At 42.6% G+C, this 20,861-nt stretch overlaps 1 protein-coding gene across 2 annotated transcripts in view; it reads left to right on the plus strand.

Annotated features, from left to right (window-relative positions):
• Positions 1 to 20,861, plus strand: part of FRMD4A (FERM domain containing 4A) — a 573,140-nt gene that overhangs the window by 137,182 nt on the left and 415,097 nt on the right. The window contains exon 1 of one of the 2 annotated variants that reach the window (XM_073328720.1): positions 14,335 to 14,563. The exons of the other annotated variant lie outside the window; for it this stretch is intronic. Coding sequence (XP_073184821.1) covers positions 14,531 to 14,563 — 33 coding nt within the window. The 5' untranslated portion in view covers positions 14,335 to 14,530. Of the gene's footprint in view, positions 1 to 14,334; positions 14,564 to 20,861 lie in introns of those variants that run through there. 2 annotated transcript variants of the gene reach the window in all.

Raw genomic sequence — 20,861 nt, forward strand, 5'->3', positions numbered from 1 at the left:
CTGTAAAATCAGGATGGTAGATATCTTACAGGGTAATTAGATTCAAAAACATATTTAACCCCTCTAGGCAAAACCTTAAGTTACAAAAAAGATACACAGACAGAAATAGGTATTCTATTCAGCACAATTCTTTTCTCAGCCATTTAAAGAAATCATAATCTAACACATACCTAGCTAGATTACTTACTAAAAGTTCTAAGATTCCTGTTCTGTCCCTGGCCAAGACGACTACAGACAGACACAGACCCTTTGTTTCTCTCCCTCCTCCCAGCTTTTGAAAGTATCTTGTCTCTTCATTGGTCATTTTGGTCAGGTGCCAGCGAGGTTACCTTTAGCTTCTTAACCCTTTACAGGTGAGAGGAGCTTTCCCCTGGCCAGGAGGGATTTCAAAGGGGTTTACCCTTCCCTGTATATTTATGACAGGGGTGCTCTTGGGACCACCATGATTACTGCCTTCTGTTGAGCAGTTACGTAATTTTGACCACCCAGATGTGGTATTTATGCAAACCAGGTGCCCAGTTTACACCAAAATGAATTGAAAATCTGGATCTTATGATTTGTCTACACCGTGCTTTAGTCCACACCTGAGGGAAGTAAATGCTACCGCAAGCATGTTGTGCACTAACTGCTCCACGTGGACCCCGCTGGCATGCACGAGAAGTTCTTTAGTGCATGTTAATGTAGTGTTGTTTGAAAAAGGACTTCAGTATGAGCATGAGGGAACTTCTCGTGCATGCCAGCAGGGCTCGTGTGGACCAGTCAGTGCATGATACACTAGTGCACAGTAGCATTTACTCCCCTCTGGTGTGGACTAGAGCAATGTGTGGACAAGCCTTTACTTCCAGCCCAAGGAGCACACTTTATTGTCACACTTTAGAAGTTGTGAACTGCTCCATTTTTTAGAGTTGTTGTTTTAGGCTGTCAATAAACTCAAGAAGACAAGTCAGCCTCAGGTTGCTCATCAGTTACATTCTGTTCACTTCAGGGAGACTTTTTTTGAAATTAAAAGGGCTAGAAATTCACAGTGGTATTTCCCCCGCAACAAAAGTTGAAATCCTGCAGAGTCTTAAAGCTATTCTGGTGGCTGAGCATTCAGCCCCACTGTTTCAGAGGATAAGGTGATACTGAGACTAGCTGTTGTATGTTAAAATGTAGCTTTAAAATGAAGTTCCTCTTCCTATGTGACCTTTGGCAAGTCATTTAATCAGTCTGTGCCACAACTCCCCCTGTGGGAAATGGAGATAGTACTTACAGCACCTTCTTCAGCCGCTGGTTGTCACTGGTGGACAATAAATCCATTAATGTTTGTAAACTACCTTGTAAATGACTTGTAAATTAAGTCCACTTAATTATGAATCCACTGATGTAGAACAAATTCGTTAATGATAGCAAAGTGTTTCTGAGAGTCTCAGATGCAAGCAAAGCATGCGAAATGACACTTCCTTCAAATGTTTTTGGATCTCTTAGGAGAGACCTTGCAGGAGATAAAGAAACCTCCAAGATATAGCATAGTAAGTCACAACTGGTCAAACTCTGATAGACAAATACATCATGATCAAGAGGATGAATGACACTGTGTGATGCATCCAGGCGATGCCTTTGAGCCAAGCTTATGGTGGTTCCTTGTGACCAGATGTGGTGCTCTCTTGGTGCAGGGCAGAATGATTGCTTTGTAAGGATGTAGAAATAGTGAAGGGCATCTCCAGGGAAGCAGGGAGAGAGATTAATCACGCAGAAGAGTCAGGAAAGGGCAGGAATGCAAGCACAGTTCTGGCTCCAATAGTGCAGATCCATTTGAGAATGTGAATATTGAAGTGATTAGTAATAACGATGGGACAGAACCAAATAGGGAGATGATACTTTAATATAGTAGGTGACCTTCACAGAGATCACCGGTACACAATGCAAAACAATCCCAAACATAATCACATAAGTTTAAATTTAAGCACGACACAAACATCATTCAGTGTGGCTAGTTTAGATTAGGAGGGCTGTTGATAAATTGTTAGCCAACCACAACTCTCTTAGAATTAGAACCAGTGCTAGTGCATTGCTAATTGATCACCATATAGCTTATTTCTGACAGGTTGTTTTTTTGTAATTTATCTGCTCCGGTGACTTTAATTCAAGTGCAGCATGTGGTTTCTCGTAAGACCCTGCTTGTATCCAGTTTTTACACTTGGGCACAAGATCATATATTCTGAGGGTTTTATATTCACACTACCTCTTGGCATCCTGACTTCGAACTTCCTGGATTGCAATTTTCCTTTGTAGCTTCTTGACTCTCTGACCACAGTTGTATTTCCTTACCCATACAGAATGGAAGTGCTTGTTCTGGTCTCAAACCTGCAATACTTTGTCCATCGAGATCAACTCCGTACTACTTCAATATGACTCTTACTTGGATTGGGACTGCAGGATTGCATTTTAAGTGAGCTGTTCTGCTGTTGTGCCCAGCTCAGTTTTTGTATAATTGGCTACAGGAGCTGTTGGTATTTGTGCCAAACACTTTTTCTTTTTTAAAATGCAATGAGCTGTTTGCTTGACTGATTTTAGTGTGGAGAAAAAGTATCTTTTGGGTCTGGAATGATTTCTCTCTATAAACAATACTTTATATTTCTGTAACACCTTCCATGTGAGGAGCTCTATTACTTAATCTAGCCTCACAATGTCCCTTTGAGGTATGTAACATCCCCTCTTTCAGAGAGATGGAACTCAGCATAGAAGGATTTGCCATGTGACTTATTCAGGATCACCCAGGAAGTATGTGGTAGATATGGGAATAGAACCTGCACCTTCTGATTGCTACTTCTCAACCACCAGACTGACCTTCCTTTCTTCATAATGCACCTTGATGCATTTAGGGATTGTGAAGAAAGCAAACCTCAACCAGTCCCTCCCTCAGGAAGTCATGCCACTGAGCCAGCACGATGTTCAAACTATTCCATGCCCATAAATCAGTAGAGTTGATCAAAGAAAATATAAAGTTCGCCATGGGCTTGGTCACGGTGTGTCTTGATTCTCTATGACTCAAAGTACTGCTTTGAGTGGTATTTGGGTGAACCAGACTGGGATACCAGTGATAAAATGCTCACAAATAAATCCCCTAACCACCTGCATCTGGTTACCTCCTAGTTTTACTCATTGTAGCTTTGGTAACTGTATGGCAACACTGTTATATTAGACCCAGGCTCCTATGAATGCTTTAAAAAAATCCATGTGTGTAACAATCCTCTATCATGGCTCCTCAGTGGAAAGCAAAGCTAGGACTGCCAGTATCAAAGCAGAATCTCTAGTGCTTGTCCTACAGGAGTAGCCCCTCTATACAGCAGCTATTGCAGGCTCTTATTCTCTATGTAACATGCACTAAACTACGGAAAACAGTTGCATAACTCCTTTTAGCACTAGTGGAAGGCAAACCTATAAATCCTCCCTCAATCAATAGGAGAGAAAACTACTTACATATGTTCTTACTTTGATTCTATTTAATCCCATTTTAGGCTCAGAATTGTGTGTTAGGGGGGTGATGATCCACTGCTTTGAAATTGTTTTTAATAAGCTAAGTAAGGGAAAGAGGGATGGACAGTCAAGAAGTAATGAAGAACTTGTACATGTAACTGTAGATTAAAAGCAGGTATGGAAATGCTTCGGGAGATTGGATTCCACCAGTCCCCACATACAGGTGGTACATGGACTTAACACTGTAAAGTGAATTAGCTAATTAACTTATTGAACCACTAGCTATTATCTTTGCAAAATAAAGGACAGCTGAAAAGTTTTCAAAGGACTGAGAGGGGAGGAGAAAAACTGGCATGGTTCCAACTTTCAAAACAGGACAAATAAATTTAACAATGATTTTCTTGTTAATTGAACCTTGTCCCAAGTAAAACAGGGAATGGATATTAAGTGAAAGTATCTCGATCAGATACATTTGGAATACACCCCTCTATTCATACCCTGCACACTATTGTCATGATCTTTGCAAAGTGTGCCTTGTAAGGCATAATTTGAAAACTCATCATTTGCTTGTCAGTATTGTCCTGCAGTTTCCACGATATGCATCTGAGGAAGTGAGCTGTAGCTCACGAAAGCTTATGCTCTAATAAATTGGTTAGTCTCTAAGGTGCCACAAGTCCTCCTTTTCTTATGGCAACACTGTAACTGAAGTTATAAGATTCCCTTGTATGATGATGATAACACATCTTTCAAACCACACAGCCCTGCCCAGGAAGAAGTCAGGTTTGTCCAAAACAAAAGAAGGAATGTGGGCTTGCCTAAATTTGCATTTAAACAGTAAACAGACTCACAAGCAGGGAATGAAAACAAAGGAAGTTGAAACAGGTGGGGAAAAAAGCAGGGAATACCCTTGGATATAGACTCCTTGTCTCCTGGGTCTCAGCTGGAAATGTTTTTCAAGAGGGGGACTGAAACTATAAAACAGAGGGACAACCCCCCTCCCCCACCCCTGTCTATTGCATTCATTGCACCTGAAGAGACAGGAAGCAGTTCTTGGACTATAGGGGATGGGTCCTGACTAAACACATTGGTCAGTAAAACTGCTGAAAGCATTGGGTGAGAAAACTGTGCTTTGCATCTAATATAGTTTGTTAGGCACCAGTAAGTATTTTACCTCTATTTTTCTTATGACCATTTCTGATTTTTATGCCTTGTTACTTGTACTCCCTTGAAATCTGTCTCTATGTAGTTAATAGATGTGTTTTATTGTTTTATCTAATCCAGTTGAAGTGTCTGGGTAACTCCATTTGGGGTAACAAGTTGTGTGCATATTATTCCCTTAAAGAAATAACTGCCTTAATATATTTGTAGTGTCTGGGAGCAGTACAAGATGAAAGTTTCTAAGGGGAAATCCGAGAGTGTGCTGGGGTCACCCTGTGGTAGTCTTTAAGGCTTGTAAATGCCCAAGTATGGCTGGCTGGCTGCTGCACATATACAGACGTAGCTGGGAGTGATTTACATGCTGAAGGCTATTTGTGAGCAGTCCAGGTTGGAGGCTACACTAGGAAGGCATTGTAAAGGGTACCCAAGATTATAGGATAGGGGTGATGCAGCTACTCGTTGGTCTGGATTGTACCCTGGTAAATCACAACGTTCTCCTATCACCAAGAGGAACAATAACCAGTAATCAGCACACTTTTATGATAACGAATGAAAATCATGGTATACAGCCTTAATCCTTGTGTCCGATAGAATTACAGACTCAGTGAATGCAAGGAATGCAGTAGATGTAAGATAGTGTCTAATCCTGCTCTGTGAGCTTTGCCATTGACTTCAGTGGAAGGAGATCAGGCACTTAAATTTTAACAAAGCATTTGATAATAATTCCTCATGAAATCCTACTTAAAATATTCACTCATTCGCTTTGAAGAAAGTAAGGATAGTTGTGTAGACTGAAACCATCTGAGATAGACATGAAGTCTATGAATATAAACATCAATGCATCTAGTTGGGGTGGTGTCTAGTGGGGCATTGGAGAGATCAGTATTTTCCATCTTGATTAATATCCTGGAAGGAATGGGGAGGTTGGTAAACAACCCATTGCACCAATAAAGACAGAAGGGATCTAAGAAGGTCAGAAAGATGTGCAGAAATGCCTTTGTATTAGAGTAGCACAGAGAGGGCTCCTAATGAAATCGGGATGCCACCAGGCTAGGAACTGTACAAACCCATAGTCCCAGATGGTCCCTGTCCCAATAACTTCCGATTTGGATAGTGAAGGGGTGAGACCAGAAACACAGGCATGGAGAGTTGAAATATTCTGCTCGTGTTCATGAAGCAAGTCTGTGGGAGAGCCTGGGATAGAAGCTAGGTCTCTTGAGTCTCCGTCTATTGCCTTAGCTGCACTCTCTCTCCCTAAATACAATGAAATTCAAACTACAAAAGTGCAAAAAAAAATCTGGAAAATAATAAACTGGGCTGCAGAGCGTCCCTAAAAGGGAATTACTTGGAAAGGTTTGGAGCTCTTGGAGCACAGTAAAGTAGATCTGAATTTGTGGTGCAAGATGGCAATAAAGCAGCAGGAGTGTATAGATAGATGGATCACATCACAGAGTAAGGAATGAAACCATGCTTAGAATACCTTGTATTGTTCTGGGCTCTTTGTTATGAGAAGGAGATCACGAAGGTAGCAGAGGAAATTCAGAGAAGAGCTACAAATGACCAAGGGGCTGGAGAAAAAATTGGAAAAAAACAAAATGTTTTGTTTGACTAACCAGTGCCAGGGTGTGATGGTTCTCAGGGTGCCCAGGACCATGAGTCACCTTATTTATCCCATCTCGCCTCCAGCAACAGGAAGATTTGTTTGTGCTTTACTGCATGTTAGCTCCCTTAAACCTCTAGTCTGTTAGCCACGCAAACAATCTGTTCTGGGCTATGCCAGCTCTTACTTTGCCTTGCAGGTAAACAGTAGGTGCACCCCAGTCCCCAAGCTGCTTTGAGGCATCCCCATGTAGTAGTCAGCCTCTTATCCATTGAACACTCACAGGTGAATAGACAACGTTTGTCTGGCAGAAACCTGTTTATCAGCCCTGCCTTGATTCAGACTTTAGGAACAGTGTCACTAGACATACATAACTTTTTTTACATAGCATCTGTATGTACATTTCACAACAATATTAATGAACAGTGTGATCCTGGCTTTCATTTAAGATCTTACATTACAGTCGTTGTTGAACCAGAATGTATGTACCACGATCCGGCTATCCTTGTAACCCGCTTTCCTAGTTGGCATTGAGCAGTTCTTAGGGTCACACAGGGTGATGCCATGATTCTTCAAGTATTTGAAGGGTGTGGAGGCTGAAAGAGGCGCAGGACTTGTTAAGAGTGACCATCTGGCTGCACAGCAGGGCTCACAGTTGGAGCTGTGATGGAATAAATCCTGGGTTCTCTGTGGCATTGTTAGAGTCACTCTTCCAGGTACAGTCACACTTTAAAAGCTTAGTCTGCTGCTCAGTTCTGATTTGTATTGAGCAGCTGATTCTGTCAGGGCAAATGCGTGAGAGGGAAGTTTAAGAGAAGGGATCTGCTCATAGGTTTTAATCCATTCTACGTGCAGTGCCTCTCTAAAGAACCGTTGAAAGCAACAGAACGGGGGGGGTGGTGGCTTTCCTAACAAGCACAAAGTGGAGGTGTTTATGTTGTGTGGGAAGCTTCTTGGTCTTTCTAAAAATCAGGGTGAGGCAGCCAGTGAAAGAAGCTGTTTCCACTGACGACCATGGTGGAAAGGAGTCTACCTGTACAATTGAGCATTTCAGTGAGAGGTTCCTTTCATGCAAATACCTCATATAATACTGATGGTTTCCTCTTTGATGCCTTGCCTGCCTTATATAGAGCTAAGGTTTTCTCTCCTGTCTGAGCATTGTGCATGGGGCAGTGAGAGTATTTATTGTCACTTACAGGATAGGCGGGAAGTCACATCAGAGACTGTTCTTACAGAGAACATAATAGTCAGAGGTAGCGTTTTCACAGAGCGCATAATAGCTGTGGTTTGCCTGAGATGTAGCTTTAAAAACCGGCATTTAATTTAACCTAAATCTTGACAAGGATGTGGAGTCCTTGACATTGCTATCTGCAAAAACAGTTTCTTTTATCCCATTGTGTTGATTCATTCGCGCAATGCAAACACACTTAGTGTCTGTTGCTATATACATAGCACTGAACACTGTGCCCTGTCTGGATGATTACAAAGTGCATGAATGAGTCCTCCGTTTTACTGCTGAAAATATATATTCATACAATTTGTATGCTAATAAAAGGCTTCATACATGTCTTGATAACATCCAGGACCACAACTATACTAGTACTTAGAAAAAAGAAAAGGAGTACTTGTGACACCTTAAAGACTGACAAATTTATCTGAGCATAAGCTTTCATGGGCTAAAACCCACTTCATCAGATGCCTATGTCTGTAACTATGTAAGTTTTTTCATGAAGTTGATGGATTTCCACTTCATAAGGCTAAAGTCAGTGCCTTGCATGGTGACAGGTTTCAGAGTGGTAGCCGTGTTAGTCTGTATCAGCAAAAACAATGAGGAGTCCTTGTGGTACCTTAGAGACTTACCATTTATGATCTACCTTTACTCATATTTACAATGCAACCTTTTCATCAGGAGACAAGGCAGGAAGGTAGCCTTGTGGTTATAGCACCTAGCTGGGAATTAGGGTAACCAGACAGCAAATATGAAAAATCGGGATGGGGGGGGAATAGGAGCCTATATAAGAAAAAGACCCAAAAATCGGGACTGTCCCTATAAAATCAGGACATCTGGTCACCCTACTGGGAATTAGGAGACCTGAGGCCCATCTCCTCTGCTATAGTGAAAACTGACTCTCTTATCTAGCACTTTTCAATTATAGATCTCAAAACACTGGTAAGTCTCATTAGCCCCATCTTACAAAAGAAGCAGCTGAGACAAAGGTTAGGAGACTCACCCAGATCACAAAGCAGGCCAGTAGCAGAGCTGAAATAGAACCAAAGTGTCCTGATTCCCAGTCAGTGCCCTATCCACTGGGCAATGCTGCTTACCCCTGCTCTAGAATGTGGATGACTCCCACCGTTTATTCTCTGCTCCAGATTGCATGGCCATGGGACAATCTTTTCTGCGTCCGTTTCCCCATCTATTAAATGGGGATGATCATGCTTGCCTACCTCACTGGTGTGTTGGGAGACTAATTTTATCAAACTGCTTTGAGGGCAATGGATAAAAGAGCCAATAATTCTTATGCTGCCTTTGTGCCAAAAGTTTTAACTACTAAGATGACTTTGGTTTAAGCTACTTTATTTGTTGGCCTGGATCTTTACATCTAATCTAAGATTTTTCCAAAGTCCCTAGTGATTTTTAAGTGCCTAACTTATAGATCTCTTAAAATTAGGGTTACCAACTCTGACTGAAGCTATTCCAGGAGATCCCCCCCCCCCCCCCGATGTAATGTCATTTTCTTAAGTATCCTATTAAAATCTCCTGGATTGCTTTCAATAGTCACCAGGAAGACGATGCCGAGTCCAGGAGACTCCGGGCCAATCCTGGAGGGTTGGCAACCCTACTTAAAAAGTCATGCTTGTCAGAAAGTGCTTGGCATCCCAACGTGGGCACCCAAAATGACCTGTCACTTTAAAAAAAAAATCTTAGCAGTGACTTTAACAGTCGTAATATTGCTTTGTGGGTGGAATGGAACAACTCTGAGGAATGGGTCATTTAGATCTTAAGGGTGCAATCAAAAAAAGAGAGTTGTGTTGGTTTTTTATTTTTTGACTGCCATAAAATCAGTGCCATGTGGGACAGGCTGTCCACCCCCACACAAGGCAGAGCAGGTTAAATTAACCTGATAGGCAGCACCTGGGGAAGAACCAGGGATTCAAAGGCCAATTGGTGAGGAACCCCAGCTGGGCAGGGGCAGGTTGAGCCTGTGAAAGCAGCAAGCTGAGAAGAGACAGGAGCTCCAGAGGAAGTAGTCTACAGTCACTCCCTGGGAGAGGGATGGGGGAGTTTGGGGTGACAGTCTGCCAAGAAGTTACAGGGAAGTAGCCTATAGTTACTCCCTGAAAGGAGAGTGTTTGGACCAGTAAACCCCAAGGGGGCAGAGGATAGAATAAGGAAGTAAGGAGTCCAGGGAAATAGCCACGTGGTCTGGAGCAAGCCGACTGCAGTTCCTAGACATAGGGTCCCTGGACTGGAATCCAGAGTAGTGAGCGAGCCCAGGTGGGTTTTTCACACCCCTCGGCAATGTAGTTATGTCTGTGTAGGTCGGTAGGGTAGACCTGACTTTAGTTTTAAGGCACCCCAGGTTGCATCTGTAGTGCTGGCAGTCTCAAAACAACTAAAGCCACAACCCTGCAAATGACTTGTAAACAAAGCACATTTGACTATATGAAAGTGACAGGCTAGAATAAACACAGACCAAAACACAACATTGTTACAGACTTACCTTTCTGATCAAAAAATCCTTTTTTACCTGTATTAATAGAGGCGTTCAGAAAGGAATCAGCTAGCCACTTGGAGGGTGGGGGGAGGGATTTATAACTTCACCTTAAAATGAATCCTCTGCTGAAACTGGAACTCAAAATATCACCACCTTCTGTATGTCAGTCTAACCTATCTTCAGTAGTTTTGTGGGTAATGCACAGGACTAGAACTCCCTATCCAAAGTATTAAAGATAGGGAAACTGAGGCACAGAGGTTATGGGTTCGATTGTGACTTTAGGCCCAGTCCTCACCAAGAGGGTAGTACATGAGCTGCGTCACCCTAGGAGTATCCCCAGTAGCACTGGACCTCAAAGACCCCTCTCTGAGTTGCAGTGTTCCCCACTGCCCCCCACTACTTCCTTGTTTGATGGGGAGATGGTAGTTTGCTGGCCTATATCAGTAGCACATTCTACCACCCCATGCACAAGGTTGGCTACACTGGCCAGTGAGTATTGGGGTGGAGCCAACATTATCTATGTCCATCTGCTGTCCCCATTATTCAAAAGTATCATGAAAATATAGGAATTTTCAGGCTTTTGGTTTTGGGTTCTGTACTCTTTCCCATTTGGCCATTGAAAAAGGGGGGCATGGGAGAAGGGAGTGGGGAGGAAAGAAAATCTGTACATTTTTCGTTTTTGTCTGAATTTGTTTCAAAATATTTTTTCATGGCCCTTTTTATAATGAAAAGATGTTGGCCAGCTCTAGTTAGGAGTAAGCAGGTGCACACAGCTCCCACTTACCCTTTCGCAGGCTACCTGGATGTTGGGCCTGCAGGAGTATCTGGGCTGCTCTTACTCTTTTACATGGACTTGTATTCAAAATCACAACTTGGCCCCAAGTAACTTGATTAATGTCATGCAGGAAGTCAGTAGCAGAGCCTGGAATATATTCCAGATCCATGTCTCCTGTTCTGTTAACGTATTCCCAGGACTACGTTGCTCCCTTCTAATGTGGGATTTGTTTTGCTGATACTATGGGTGTAGTGCTTTGGCCTCCATTTGTTAGCATGTGCTATTTAATAAGAGTCTAACAAAATGCAGGAGAAGCTGAAGAAGCTGTGAAAGAAAAAGCATAATCGCAATGTAATTCATACTCTTTTAAAGGCAAACGTTGCATTTATAGCAAACAAGCCACGAAAAGAAAAGCAAGCAGGAAAGACGCTTACAGCGTTAAATATTCATTAGTTTTCTACATGCTGCACATTCTAAAAATAAGGTATGTTTCAACATTGCTACAGTAGGTGACTGGGATTTTCCCCCCTCCTCTTACAATGCCATAGCAATTCAGACTGCTGGGAAGTCACCGTGGCAACACCTTGATACTACCTTTTGTTCAGCTGATGATCTGGCTGGTCACATGATCCCCGAGCAGCGCGCACACAAAATGTAACACAGCAGCTGATCTTATTGTCCTGTTTAGTGACATAGTGAATATACAGGTCACCATAAGGAAATTTTACAGGGATTTATTTCAGGCATGACAGGATCACTGGTTGCCACTTCTCTGAAATGTTACTGTATTGTGAATGACTCTCCTTTTATCACAGTGTACGGGTGTATAAAGACAGCTGGATCACCATACACTTCTTGATTAAACACCCCTAGCAAAGACTGGTGTACCAGAAAGGTATTCTTTGATCATATTAATTCTATGTAAGGGTATGATGGTGATTTAGGACTTTGTCCTGCAACATGCTAAGTATTCCTGTGTAGAGTGCATTTCTATCTTCCACTGACCTCAAAGGGGATTGAGAGCTTTCAGCATATTTCAAGACCAAGCTGTCCTTAAGGACCAAACAGTACCACAGAGTTTGGATCCAGATGATCTAAACTTTCCCAGCCTTTGTGGGTGTTTTGGAGTTTGAGGATTTGATTCATCTATTGTCAGGGGTCAACTTCAAAGCTTGGGTCAGTATGTGGATTCACATCCTATCTTTCCCAAAGTTTACGGGTGTTCAGCTTCATTCGGGGGGGCTTCATTCAGGCCTAACTCTGGTAATGGTGAGTAAACCTAAAAAAATTACTGGATATTCAAAGAAGCATCAAAGTTGAGATGCTTCTATGATTGGAAAATAGATCCTGCCAAACTAACCTGATATCTTCTGTTGATGAGATTACAAGTTTGGTTGATAATGGTGGTAGTATTGGCATAATATACTTGGACTCTATAAGGTGTTTGACTGGTACCACATGACACTTTGAAAACTAGAAAAATATAAAATTAACATGGCACACATTAAGTGGATTGAAAACTGGCTAGCTGATAGGTCTCAAAAAGTTGTTGTAATTGGGGGGGAATCATCGAGTGGGTGTGTTTCCAGCGAGTCCTGCAGGGAATGGCTCTTGGCCCTACACCATTTAACACTTTTATCAATAACCTGAAAGAAAACACAAAATCACTGATAAAATTTGCAGAAGACCCCAAAATTGGGGGTGTGGTAAATAATGAAGAGGACAGGTCACTGACTCAGCGATCAGGATAGCTTGGTAAACTGGGCACAAGCAAACAATATGCATTTTAATGTGGCTAAATGTAAATGTATACATCTAGGAACAAAGAATGTAGGCCATACTGATGGAATGGGGAACTCTATCCTGGGAAGCAGTGACTCTGAAAAGATTTGAGGGTCGTAGTGTATAAGCAGTTGAACATAAGCTCCCAGTGTGACACTGTGGCCAAAAGAGGTTACTTTACCCTATATTTGGCACTAGTGTGACTGCTGCTGGAATACTGTGTCCCATTCTGGTGTCCACAATTCAGGAAGGATGTTGATATATTGGAGAGGGTTCAGAGAAGAGCCACAAGAATGACTAAAGGGTTAGAAAATATACATTATAGTGGTAGATTCATGGAGCCCAATCTATTTAGCTTAACAAAGAGAAGACTAATGGGTGACTTGATTACAGTCTATATGTACCTATGTGGGGAAGAAATATTTAATAATGGGCTCTTCATTCTACCAAAGAGTGCTATAACATGATCCAATGGCTGGAAGTTGAAGCTAGACCAATTCAGACTGGAAATCAGCTGTAAATTTTTAACAATGGGAGTAATTAGTCATTGGAGCATTTTACCAAGGGTCATGGTGAATTCTCATCACTGACCATTTTAAAATCAGGATTGGGTTTTTTTTCTCTAAAAGATCTGCTCTAAGAACTATTTTGGGGAAGTTCTATGGTCTGTGTTATACAGGAAGTCAGGTGATGACAATGGTCCCTTTTGGCCTTAGACTCTATAATAAATTTATAAACTGGATTATATGACTAAATTGCCTGTGATAGACACTGGACTTGATGCAGGAGGTCCGTTCCCGTCCTCTGTTCATAGGACCCTGAAGCATGATCTGGGGTGCTTTTGTCCTGTGACACTGTTGGTGGATTTCTAGTAGGGCTGTTCAGTGCATAGATTGTGTATTACCATGTGTTTGTAGGGAGCTCATTGCAATTAGACCTCCTAGTGCTTCTCTAATATTAGTAAATAGCATGGGTTATGTTTAGTGTCTGCTTTTTTTTTTTTTTTTGTAGTTGCTTCTAGAGGAACTAAGCACTGAAGATCCACACAGAGATTCCCTGCCCCAAAGAGCTCATAGCTCCAATACACAAAGAAAATAAGGAGAGAGATGTTTTACAGACAGGGAACGCAGGTACAGAGAGAGAGAGAGTGATCTGACCGAGGTCGCACAGGAAGCGTGTGTGGCAGAGTCAGGGCTTTCACCCGCATCAGCTGGATCTCAATCCAGCGCCTTAGCCACGAAATCATCCTGCCTTTCCCTAATGAGGACATGATCCCATGGAGTGAGGACAGGGAAACGTCAAGTGCAGCTGGCCTGCTGCTCTCCAATCTTAGAGCCCTGGGTTCCTTTCATCCCATCCTCTTTCCTCTGGGTCTTTCATTTACAAGCAGCACCCTGGAGTCAAACAGACAGGGGCGGGTGTATTCAGCATCCTCCGGAGCTGATGCTGCACTCAGCTGTTGGGGAACTGCCTGCGGTGGTGAATAGGGTATTTGAGAAGAGCATGTTGCTTAAAGCTGTGGATCTGGAATATGGTGTTTAAATAATAACCCCAGAAAATCTTCTGTCTCGCCACACCTGTAATTGTGACATTTGTCCGTCTTTTTAGCGACTCCAGAGCGTGGTTACTTGTCAGCCACACAAAAGGGGGCGAGAAAATTCAGCTTATTAATAACCCTCCTCATGCTACCACAGGCAATGCAGAGTCCCGGACCCTCCAGGCTTGTCCCGTGTGACCTGATCCCTGGGCTTGGGCTAAGATCACTTGTCCCGTGCTGAACGCATTACGTAAGACCGGGAGCGTTTGTCAGCGACTCCGGTACAAATCTGGCTGCAGGCAGCTTATGCAGAGAGGAGGCTGGCGAGAGGAGAGCGCCACCAGGAACAGTGTCCACGGTGCTGCCGGTTTCAAGTTCGCCAGGTTGGCTGGGCGGCTCATCGGCTGGGAGGGACGCGTCCCTGTTGGTCATGGGGGAATGACCGAGGACGGGAAGAGGAACTAAACGGGAGGACGGATTGGCATGAGGATCCAGCCCCAATGGAAGGGCTCCTGTCTCCGATGAGAACCAAGGTAGGCGCGGGGAGAGGGGCGGAGGCTGGTTAATGCCTTGGGAAGCTGCTGTCACCCTGGGAGGCGCGGGGCGGTCTGGGCGAACAGGAGACTCGCTCCGCTTTTGTCTCCCGGCTCTTGCAAAACTGCCCTTGGGAAGGCGACTCGATGGAGACGCGAGCCGAGCCGCCGCAAAGGGAGATCAGCCCTGGCCCCGTCGCTCTTTCTCGCCGGAGAGGACCTTTGCCCACGAGTTTTCCTTTCGGGGGAGACAGTCCGCTCTTGACTGGAGTTGCCCACCTGAGCCTCTCGCGTACGGGGGGGGGGGGGGGGGGTGCGTGTACAGACACCCAGGGCGCTGGTCCATTGAATGACCACCCGCGGGGCGGGGGGGTGGGAGGGCGACACTTTCCAGGCGAGGAAAAGCGCCCACCTAGGCAGGGACCGGCGCGTGCTCTTGGCCCGGGTGCGGAACGGACCGGGGCATTTGCCTCCACGCTCTGCAAGAGAAAGTGAAAGTGTTGCGGGTTCCAGGAGCGGTTTGCCCGGCGGGTCCCCCGGCTTCTCCGCTCTCCTTAGCGGGGCCGCCTTCCACTCGGGGACTTTGAGCTCCCAAAGGACATTCAGTCGGGGGCGGCAAAGCCCAGTGGGTGGGGTTGGTTCTGCAAAATCTGGTGTGCCAGAAAGGTGTTCTCTGGTCCCTGTTGTGGGATTAAAGGGTACGAGGGGGGACGGAGGACTCTCTCCTTCAAGATTTCAAGACGGGGGTGGTGGATCCCGATCCTACATTACCCAGTCGCTACCGACACAGACGGCTCCAGTCTGCCGTAGCTTAGCATTGAGAGACCTGGTACAGAATGAGAGTTCTCGGCAGCAGCCAGACTGTCTCCCGTGCAAACCATTTAAGGGTTTGTGTGGAGCGGGGGAGAGAACGAACTATTGGATTGGGTAGAGATGTAAACCCGCTCCCCCATTTCTGCTACCCGGAGTTCTGCACGGATACTCTTACCTTCATTACTGGGTACTTTTAAACCTCTGTTTCCAAGCTTTTACTATTAAAAACACTGTACTGCCAACAAAGGGCTACATCATAACCCTGTATCCGAGTGATGGTTTGTATCACTGTCTCGCTCCTTTTTTGTTTTGCATGGTAACTTGGGAATGGGGAAACCAATCGGGGCATCCCCATTCCTTGTTCGCGTTAGTGTATCCCCTCTGCTGGGCGTGATAAAACAATGTTGCTGACGGCATTTGAGAAAACGAAAGATTCACATGGTAATTTAGGGTCAGACATCTGCACTTACTATGATTAAAGGTGGATATGTCCATTTCACTTAGTTCTTCTAACGTGTTTTTTAATCAGACGTATTTGCAACAAGATTTCAAAGACTGACAACCGCATCTTCCTTTGCACAGAGGGAAAGTCGGTAACGTTTGGGGTGATGTTTCCATTGTGTGTTCCTGTATCCACCCTTTTGAAATTCTCGCCTTAGGCAAGGCACCATGGTATTGGTGCGTTATCAGGCTAAGGTTGGAATTACATTTGGATTTGACTAATATCCACACCTGCAGTATCATTTATGGTAAATGCACACACAGCTATAAAAATGATAGAGTAAAAGAGCTGGAAATTTAATGCCAGTGGGCTGGCCCCCTAGCCATATATTCGGCTTGTCAATCTAACTTGCATCATAAATGCAGCTGGAATTTAATAAAAAGAACGAGGAGGACTTGTGGCACCTTAGAGACTAACAAATTTTTAGAGCATGAGCTTTCCTGGGCTACAGCTCACTTCATCGGATGCATAGAATGGAACATAGAGTAGATATATATACTATTCTGAAACCTGGAATTTAATAGTAATACTGTTAATAAGACTTCATTGTGACAATTATGTCTTCAAGGTTATTTATTGCTCCTTCAGAGGAATCTGTGGGAATTTAGACCCAGACCTCTCGGTCCTGTTGTGTTCTGATAGAATACTAAGGGTCAGACTCAGATCTCAATTATCTTGGTGTAAATCCAGAGTAACCCCTTTAAAGACAGATCGCTGTTTTGTTTATATTGGTGCCAGAGTAACTGCACTGAAGGTATAAGGCCAGATTCTGAACTTGGTTAAATTGGAGTAAATTTGGAGTTTCTCCATGGAAGCTCCAAGATGCAATTACTCCAGAGTAACACCATGTAACAAAGGTCAGAGTCTATATTTAGGTTTGTGTGCAAAAGCAATGTAAAAATTACTTCAAGATATATTTTTAATTCACTTATGTTCTCTCCGAAGTCCTTGCCTAATAGAGAATTGAATATAAATACAATTACCTCACAAAATAAAATCTGACAGTAAATGCAGATAACTAGAATTTTTCCATTGCATTATGATGAGGTGCAAATGAACATTTGCTTTAAAAATTTAACTTTCCATTTCCTGAAGTCACGTGCAGATCTATTTCAAATGCTCAAATCTAGAGAGGGCATTTTAAAACAAACCCACACAGAACACTCATTTGTCCACATGGATAATTAAAAGCAATAGGCCTGCTTCTTAGGTACACTAAGTCCCTTTTACAGTACTTTGGCAGGGTGAAGGGGCCAAAAAGTGATGTAAACTGCATTCACACCTTTCTTTATGCTGTTAGAAAAGAGTAAAGGGGCCTTACTGTGAATGAGATTCTGTTAATTTGAAGATTAGAAACACTCTTCCAGTGACAGGTTTCAAAGAGCAGCAGCCGTGTTAGTCTGTATCCGTAAAAGAAAAGGAGGACTTGTGGCACCTTAGAGACTAACAAATTTATTTGAGCATAAGCTTTCATGAGCTACAGCTGAAGCTCACGAAAGCTTATGCTCAAATTTGTTAGTCTCTAAGGTGCCACAAGTCCTCCTTTTCTCTTCTAATGCTATGCTCCTACGTGACACTTCAGTCTATTATTTTGCATGGAAGTTATATCTGAGTTTCAGATTCCATAAAATGTTGATCCATTTGGTCACTGAAGCATGCTAGGTTTCTGTATAGCGTGGTTACTTAATAACTTAGCAACACTTAAAAATATTTGCGGTAATTTGGACATCAAACAGTAATTGCAGTATACCATGTAATAGACTTCACCAGGGTAAATCATGGATGCTTAATGCATTTATACCTTAAAATTTGCCTAAATGGCACATAAATATGAGTAAGGTTAAGGCAAAGTAGAGTAGTGTGATGGTAAATTAAAATTAAGGCAGCTAAGTGGAATGCACCTATGCACCTTGACTGCATTTTTGTGTTTGATGGTTATATTTCACATGACTTAAAATAAGGGAGTGATACACTACCACTCTAGGATAATCAGACTTAATTATGACTTTAAATATTACCAGCACATATCAATTGGATTCTTTGTTCTGCCTAGCATGGTTTGCCTTTCTTAACATATACAATACTATTAATAGAAATCTTAACAAATGAACACATACAATGGTGATGCAACATACCACCTTAAAAGATTAGGAAGTTGATGGAATAAAGCTGGTCTTTAAAAGAAGGAAGAAATGTATAAATATAACTAGACACTCCCTTTTGATTTGTTTTATAATCCTCAAGCACTCAACAGTTCTCCTTAATCCTCAATGCGCTGCCTTCAGTGAATTATACTGGCATAAGAATTTCAGTTTCTGTGCAACTAACACATGCCAATGTATGCTACTGAATTTGCAATGAGCACCTGGCTTGAACCATGCAAAATTGGCTAACTGTATTATTTTTCTCCTGGGGAAGCATGGGTTTGCAAAGGGGGAGGGGGAATTATCAAAACAATATGTTTTCTTTGGACTGACTGAAAACTTTTGAGTGAACTTTTCATCTGTTCACAAATGTATGCAGAGGGTAAATGGAGATTAATTACCATTGAATTGACTAAGCATTGCATCTAGAGATAATGAATTTTTAGTGTTTTGTATACAGAGAATTCAGCTAGGGAACTCAATAAATACTGTGTGCAATGTTTAGATAGAGCTCTCAATGGGGCTGGTCTCTATTATTGAATCTTATTAACTTTATCTGTTTATTATAGGTTCTTGGGATTAGCAAATTCCCATGGTGTTACTGTTTTTTGTTGAACCTTTCTTGGGGCTACATTAAAGACTCTTTATTTTTCAACCACTAGATCACTCCTTCTGAGTGGTTGAATTACCCCTTGTGTATTCTATAGATAAGTTCATTCCTTATGAAGCAATGTTGATAAGCCCTGGAAGATATTGCGCCCATGTTCTGCCTTACTTTGACAGCCATTGGATGGTGGAGTCACTGGGCCATTGAGATTGATGGAGGGAAATGGGAGGGGGACTTCTGGAGTAGAAAATGCCCAGCCAGCTCTACTCAGTAGTTAGAGGTCTTGGGTGTCTGATAACTGTATTTTTTTTTATTGTCTCCTCTTGATGTGAACTGAAAAATGAAGTTTTCAGAAACAATAGAGAAGCTCTAGTGTGCATTTTTTTTTGTCCTAACAAATTTTCTATAAAGCTCCAATCCATCAAATCACTTGAGTGTGTTCTTAACTTTAACCTCAGTGGGACTGCCCATGTGTTTAAAGTTAAGCATGTGCATAAGTGCCCCGGTGAATCGGGGTTAAGCATTTTTATTCTATCTTTAAGAATTACATGAATGTTGTAATACAATATATGGGAATCCTTCACGTAACTTCTGCATGACGTATTAACATTGACGGGTCGCCATGTGGGCCCAGTTTTCCGACAGAACATGCACATCGCTCCATTGGAAACTCAAATCACATAATAAAGGGGCACTTGTACATCTAAATTTGGGTGACCTATTTAGCTATCTACCTATGAAAATTGGGCACTGTTAGTGTACAGAGGGTGGAATTTTCTCAGTCACCTAAGGGATTTGAGTATCTAGCTTCCACTAACTTCTAATGGGCATTGAGCATCCAAAGCTCTAAACTCCTCCCCCTGCCACCAGGTATGTTATCCATATATAAGATATAGTAGGTGATCTGCAAAGTGTCAGTAATATCTGAGGGTAGTACAATATTCTGTATAACAACTTAGAAGGATGCCTCTGTCTCTCACTGTGGGGTTAATGATGCTGTGTGTGAGATGTGCTGACATGGTAGATAGTAAAGTATAATTCAAAAAAATAATGAAGAGCTAGGTCTGTCTTTATTAATCATAGTGTTACACATGTAGGTGTTGTATGGGTGTTACCAAAAGCAGAATTTAGCTTCATATTTGAATAGATCTTTCCTATAGAAAAGTTAGGGTGCATTTTAAAGTACGAGTAGAATATAAAAAGGGGAGGTGGTGTCTATTTCATAACATTTCTTCAGTCAATATAGTGTTACCTAATTGGTTTTGCTTCACGTTTTAAAAAATGGAAAAAAATCAAATTACAAGGTGGGTTTTTCTTTTCCTTCCCCAATCCTGCTTTGTATCAGTGCAGCATGGTATTGTATCTGAATGTCTGAACTGCTACTGCACTTGGGCACAATGTCAGCAAGCGTGCATTGTTTAGAATATATAGTAAACCACTGCTGCATATCTTGGGTGGGAACTGGGCCGCTGTACTGCTGGTAGAGATGGTTGTTTATATTGAAAAAGATCCCAGTTGTGTGGGGCGGGACAAACCCATGACAAACCAATCCCTTTCTCAAAGAGCTTTCTAGCTAAAAAACAGGGTGAAATCTTGGCCCCTGGAATTTTGACATTGGTTTCTATGGGAACAGATTTCCCCACCGAATCTGATACCTTACTGGCTTTGACTAGCACCTCACTCAACTAATAGTCCTATGGAAGTCACTAGGACTAGATTCAGGTACTGTGAAGCTAAAGCAAGAGTAATCTAATCTAGCCCTAAATAAGAACAAGATGTAATAAGAGGGTATGGAACACACAAAAGAGGAAGAGCGACAAGGGTAGGACACATGGTTGCATATCCAGTTAGCTTACTGTACAATGTAGAGGCTTCAAGGCTTTTCAATAAGTGGTGAAGGATCTCGCTGAACGGCTACCTACCCTAGTCATTTCAGTAAGCAGTTTACCATGTTTGCCTGTCTGCGAATAAAGAATTAAAATTCTTCCCACTGTGAGACATGAATCATAAGGTTACATAGGTATCAGTTGTGAATGGTCTTAAAGTCAGTACAGCTGTAAAACGGAAAGCTAAGAGGAAGATTATGCCGGGAAAAATGATGGTCCATTCATGATGATAGTAAAGCACTGATCTATGGAGGAAAACTGACTGCACAGCTCTCTGGGCTGTAAGGTCATGCTGAAGGAAATTCTTGGCAGGTCACAGTGCTGTGTGCTTAAGCCAGTTGTTTGT

This window comes from Lepidochelys kempii, chromosome 1 (assembly GCF_965140265.1).
Source record: "Lepidochelys kempii isolate rLepKem1 chromosome 1, rLepKem1.hap2, whole genome shotgun sequence".
NCBI classification, from domain to species: domain Eukaryota; kingdom Metazoa; phylum Chordata; order Testudines; family Cheloniidae; genus Lepidochelys; species Lepidochelys kempii.